This window comes from Cryptomeria japonica, chromosome 3 (assembly GCF_030272615.1).
Source record: "Cryptomeria japonica chromosome 3, Sugi_1.0, whole genome shotgun sequence".
Taxonomy (NCBI): Eukaryota; Viridiplantae; Streptophyta; class Pinopsida; order Cupressales; family Cupressaceae; genus Cryptomeria; species Cryptomeria japonica.
Window position 1 is genome coordinate 913,360,510 of NC_081407.1, and position 6,287 is coordinate 913,366,796.

Genomic DNA, 6,287 nt, shown 5'->3' on the forward strand with positions numbered 1-6,287 from the left:
TGCACATAGGGATATAGCTTGTAGGAGAAATTCCACCTTTTGTGGTCTTATTTTGTTGTTACACTCCACATTCGGTGGGTCATCCACCTCTTGTGGAATATTATATTATTTCTCCTACCTACCCCTAGTATTTCTTACCTACCCTTGTTTCTTATTGAGCCACATGTCATGATTGTGTGCTCATACATCCATATGGCCTTGCCTATATAAGCAGACCTATATTCATTGTATTGGTGAATCCAATTGATCATTTGCATATTAATGAGAATACAGTTTGTTCTTGTCATTCTTTTGTCTCCCTTTTATACTTTTCATTGTGCCCTTGATTTTGGCAAAATCTCACATATCATTAATGGTAGTTAAGGAGTCAAACTGCTATCCAAAATCCCATTGAGTATCAATACACATTTTCCATAATTCATCGGAAGAATGGTTTGAGTTAATAGGATGTCAAGTTCCGTCATTAGCCCCATGCTACTCATTTTGGCTAGTCTTTGTGAGTTTAGACCAACTACAGAAAACTGAGGCAGATCTACTGTCATAATTTATTATTCACAGATTTTCTTATAGCCTCGAAGAGTAATCTCAGCAAATGGTGGTGTTGTAAACTTAAATCTTAAAGTTCGAAAGATACACCTGTTACCAAAGTTTTTGCACATGCTAAAATTGGTGACCTAATGAGGCCTTGCTTTAAGGAATTCTCTTCACGGTTTTTGTTTTTATGGTAAGGCAAGCGCATTATTGTAATTCGTATTGAACTTGAACCCTTGAACCTTTTTGGTTCAAGGTTCAAGGTTCAACTGGTTCTCTTGCATGAATCGTGGCTTTGTAATGTTATTTAATAAGCAAGTGTGAATGTGTTAAGTGAGTTTTGAACCATTTACAAATCGGTTGAAGGTTCAAGATTCAAAAATTTCCCTTTCTGTTTGTTAAAGGTTTTTGCTCGTTCCTGGTGTTGTGTTGAGCTGCAAGTTGAGAATTCTTTGTCATGTCTCCTCGAATTGAACTAGAATCATTGAACCTAATGAAAAGTGCCAAGCAAATCAGCAAATATCAGGTCAAATCATTAGCAAGAAATGAAAAGAATACATGTTTTTGTTTAACTTGTTTCCTTCATGTGCAGACACAGGGAAAATAACTTTTTGTTCATTGAATTACAGCATGTGGGTTAAAATGTGGCTCCCACGAGGGTTGAGCTCAGCATGCTATAGATTACATAAATATTTATGCTCCATTGCAGATGAAATGGCGTGGCTTATCAAACTTTCAAACGAATGCATTATTGCCAGGCGTGAAACCGAAATAACTCTTGCCAAATCCTCCCTGCTGCATGATGAAATATCGACAAAGAAGGGACTCAGAGGGTTTTCAAGCAGAGAGCCATCAGGTATCGACAAGAGATTTTCCATGTAACTCCGATGACCCGATGAGCCATTAGGTATCGACAGGACTAGTCGCATGCTACCTCGGTGACCCGATGGGAGTTATCGGGTATCGGGAGGAGATTGTTCTTGCAATGCTGATGACCCGATGGGAATGTGCTAGCAAAGGAAGATGTTATCGAGTATCAGGAGGAGATTGTTTTTGATGACTCGATGACAAGTTACAAGTGAAGGAGGTAAACATCGATGACGACATTGGCCATCAAAATAAAAGATTGTGGTGCTACCTGATGACCCGATGGAAAGGCCCAAGAAGAAACATTTGTCCCACATTGGCCACAGGGGGGGGGGGGGAGCATTTCAGTATTTAAAGGCAAAGCTACATATATCCTTAGTGTCAAAGCTTTTGTGCTTTTGACAAGGAGCAACTCAATGTTGGTGGGTCCCCCACGTGTGCGCGCATCTCAGAGCGGCCAAATTCTACAGTAAAAGGGCAAATTAACTAGCGATCAGGTTGCAGAAGATCAAACAGTGGTGCGAAGGATTTGACGGCCGTCGCAATGTAAGGATGGACCTTGGTTTATTCCCGCGACTTGGCGACTGATGAGATGGCGAAATGACATGGCAAGTCAGATGGTGGCGGACCCGGTAGCATAAGTGAGTGGCCTAGGCTAGGTAAAGATCGAGCAGATCACTGAGATCCAATGGCAGATCAAGGAAAGATCGGACAATGGAGTGACATTCCGGGGGTATCCATAATTGTCGTTGTACCGCAGTTGTGATATGCCCGAAATGAATACCCTCATGACAAGTTGCGCCGAGGTGGACTCTAAGAAAATCACAAGGTGCCACGTGGTGATGACGCGGCGGAACAGGTGGCATGTCATCAAAATGAATGTCGAACAAACCGTGGCCGTGATGGATCCCTAAATGGTTTCACCGAAAGCATCAGTTCCATCGATGAAACTAAGGTTTCGATGAGACATGTGAGCAATTTTTCGAGGGGGGAAGTTTGGCCGAAAGAATATTATCGAACGAACTAAGGCAAGCCCAAGACCAGTGGCAGGTCCAAGTAGCGAGACAGGCGAATCTCATGAGCGAACCAGTGGCTGACATGTGGTGACACCGTGGCATAAGAGAGAGTCACTTAGGGTGTGTTAACAGGCATGTAGGTTTGGGAAAATCAATGGTGATCAGGGAAGATCTAACGACAGTCGCTATGTCGCAATGTAGAGGTGCTCGACCTGTATTTCCCATGACTTGGCGACTAATGAGGTGGCAGTCCAGTGGCTGATGAGGTGTCGTCCTGGTGGATCTGCAAGCCAATTAAGGGGTGCCACGTGGTAGATTCGCTAGAAGAAAGAGTGGCCCAGGTGAGATAAGGGTCGTCCAATTTGAGCAGATCAACGACAATCACAGAAGATCCGACGGTGGTCACCAAGTCGCGGTGGAAAGGTGCTCGCGACCCAACGACTGAGGGTTTGGAGCGCGCCATCGGGTATCGGCAAGACTAGTTTTTGTGTCGCCCGATAACCCCATCGAATATCACACTGTTGGGAGCGCGCCATCGGATATCGGCGGGAGTGTTTTGACACTACGTCGATAACTCGATAAGAAGGTGCGCGAGTTGTAAATTGTCTGCAGACGAGTGACTCAGTCCAGGTGAACTTAGCGCGAAATGACGAGAAGTCAGCAGTTTTGGAGGAGTTTCTCTCTCAGTTAAGCCCCCGATTTTGAGGAAAGGCTTAGAATTGATGATAGCTGATCCATCTTGGAGCCAAAAATTTCAAATTTTGAATTTTTGCAATCTTTTGTATAAGTGATTGTTTTTCACTCTTTTTTCTCTAGTTCGAGAGTTGGTACCTGTTCAGTAGCAGAGATCTTTGCTCTTGTAACTCAATTTATTTTATGAATATTTTCAGATTTTCATGAGCATTATTCAAACTTTGTAATGAGAAATACTCCTTGTTTTCAATAAACAACTGAAATCCTTCTCTTATTTTCTGTGTTCTAAATGTTGTTGTGAATATTTTTTGGATGAATTAGTTGTGATTATTATGAAATAATTCTTCATTTTATCTATATTCCTTTAATGTTCAGTGTATGGTTAAGCATACTACAGTGCAGATCAGTGTTTGAGTTATACTTTTTTGGTAAATGAAGTTGTGGGAACTATCTTTGTTCTCCTTCACAAAAATATCAGAAAAACTGAACCTTTCACATGAGGCATTTATGCAAAGTATGCAATCTGGAATTGTGAGTGTTTTAGTTTTCTTTATTGGATTCTTGTGAGTTCCTTATCATTGAAAGTCATTTTCAATCATTGGTGGATCACCTAGCAATAGTTAATTTTCAGTTTTATGCATATCCTTCTACCTCTTTTCCAGTCAAGAAGTCATTAGTTTTTAGGTGATCAAATACAAAGCCGGCCTATAATCCGGAGATCTGCTCTCATAATAAGATACCCACAGCCTCAGAGCAATCCAATGTATCACTGCATTGTAGAAATTTCAAACTTGCATCGAATGCAAATCCATGTGACAACAACACCATCCCATATTTTAAAACATTTTAAATCTGCTTCCGGATATTATTTTAACCAACGAGAACTTGCTCGTGATTTGTTTTAGCTTCAGATGACATAGGACAAGCCTTTCTCTCGATGAAAACCATGATAAGCTGTAATCAGTCTCTGTTACGAAGTTTAATGCTATTCAAAATTGATATTCTGATGTACTAAACTATTAAAGCTTTCTCAATAACAGTATGACAGTGATACATTATCTTAAGAATTCTACAATAATATGACAAATCCACACAAGAATTCTACAATTATCTTTCAGTCGTGTAAAATGAAAGTGTACCCTTCATCTAAACTGTACAATTACAAGCGTTTCGGCTCTAAACTTTAGAGTTGCAACCAATGGCACAGGTTCGACTCACGGCTCACTCAGCCAAACAAAACAAATACAGATCGTGTTGGAGATAAAGACCGTTTGCACCTCACACTTAGGAACCTTAAATTTGAATTTTTGTATTTGTTAGAAAAAGTGGCCAATTCATGCATTATTTATTTCTGCTCTTGAACCGCAGACTAGTCTCCAATGAAATTTTAGGCTAATTGAATTTGGGACTAAGGTAGTATTTGGGATCATTGAAGAATTTGACAATCTTTTCTGCTTTGGCATCCGAAAGATCAGTGCTCTCCAATATCTTTTTCTTGGATGCCTTGGAAATCGCCTCAATTGAACCTATGCCCTGCATCAACTGGAAATGGAATATTGCACTTGAGATAAAATAAAATAAAATATAAAATAAATTATACTATGCGTTCTATTATACGATAATAGTATTACCGTGTGAGCATCATGAGTATCAATCCCAGGAATGGCTGTTAACACTTGAATGCAAGCCTCCACACTTTCAAGGAATGTCTTCCGCTTCAAAAGCAGGACCGAGGTAAGGGTTTGTAAATAGATTTATACAAATACAAATATGCAAACTTACTCACCTCGGTTTGGATCTTTGCAGCCACATCGTGCCGTTTAATTTCTGAAACAAAGAGCACAAATAACAGTTAAAGAGATAATCATGAAAATCCATGAGGCAATAGAAACACAGGGGAGTAAAGTGCGTTGCCTCCATGAATAAGTGCCAATTTCAGCATCTTCTCAAATCCCATGCACGGATCGCGCACTGCTACGAATGCAGGCTTCTGTAACGCCACACCTGACCTGAACTTCCAAAAATTAAAAAAACCCTAAATATTTCAAAACTTTCATCACAGACGAAAAACAAAGCGCATCGGTCACATTTTCTATTTGCCTTACTTGAAATAAGAACGTATGAAGGCCTGGTTGTCCTCCTCTGTACAAATGCTCGCAATCACATACAAATTCCCAAATTGACTTCTCATCTTCTCAATTCTGTCAAGAAAAGGATTAATAAAAGGAATCCTTACAAATAATCAACGAAGATGTGCAGAGAAGATTTTACCTGTTAAAAGTTTCTGTGAAATGTCCGGATTTCCAGCTTGAGATGAGGATGAAAGCGACTGAAACCCCCGCCGTATTGAAAATGAAGTCCTTGTAAAATTTAAGCATGGCTTAATTAGCGTATAAAGGTTTTGGAAAATTAAATAAGTGAATTTTAGGGCACTTACAGGCGCAATCTTGTTGAAATTAAGTGTGTAATTAGCTGCCCTGAGCAGGGAAGAGAGCGGATGTATGAGCTGAGGATTCTCATCTCTCCATTTCGTATTTATGATACAAACTCCAACCTTCTTCGCTGCTGCCGCCATTTCTTCTTCTCTGAACTAAACTTCCTTTGCAGTAAGATTGAAAGCTATTCAAATTCTTACCAGTTATTCGTCAAAATTAACGAACGAATTATGTTTTTGACGAACTGAACTAATCTCTAACTAGTGGATTATGCAAAGATTATCATCGATTCAAGTTCTTGAGGTGCAGGGTGAGGCAGATTCTCTGTTTCCGCTAAGAGAGTTTGAAAGATCATTTAAGGCCAATTCAGTGTTAAAATTATTTCAATAGAAACAATCAATGTTAAAACCTTGATGATAACACTTTTGCCTAAACTATATGTTGTCATAATTAGGTATGAGCACATAGTATGCTATTAAATGTAAGGATTGTCCAAAACAAGTAATTTTGAGAACTTAAATGTTCATTTGATTACATTGATCATTCGGTTTTGTTTATGTTATGACGGTGTGACGATAATCTTGGTTTTAGTTTCGATAATCTAAAATAGGGAGTAATACTAAATCATTTATATATATACATATAAAATAATATACATAAAATTAAAGAGAAAAAATAAAAATAAAGTAAGAATTATATTAATCAATAAGAAAATAATAATAATAAATTAAAAGGGTTCATTTTC

The 6,287-nt window shown here is 39.0% G+C and overlaps 1 protein-coding gene across 2 annotated transcripts; it reads right to left on the reverse strand.

Moving 5' to 3' along the window:
* Positions 1-4,075: 4,075 nt before the first annotated feature.
* Positions 4,076-5,982, reverse strand: LOC131072803 (protein PARTING DANCERS homolog). Of its 2 annotated transcripts, none has more exons than XM_058009166.2 (7): positions 5,545-5,982; positions 5,379-5,467; positions 5,213-5,308; positions 5,022-5,116; positions 4,894-4,934; positions 4,739-4,816; positions 4,076-4,649 (listed from the first exon to the last, which is right to left on the reverse strand). In XM_058009166.2, the coding sequence occupies exons 1-7, from the start codon at positions 5,680-5,682 to the stop codon at positions 4,500-4,502; spliced, it is 687 nt and encodes a 228-aa protein (XP_057865149.1). In that variant the 5' UTR covers positions 5,683-5,982; the 3' UTR covers positions 4,076-4,499. The 2 variants fall into 2 exon arrangements, with proteins under 2 accessions (XP_057865149.1, XP_057865075.1); XM_058009092.2 differs by having other exon boundaries at positions 4,739-4,822.
* Positions 5,983-6,287: the final 305 nt, after the last annotated feature.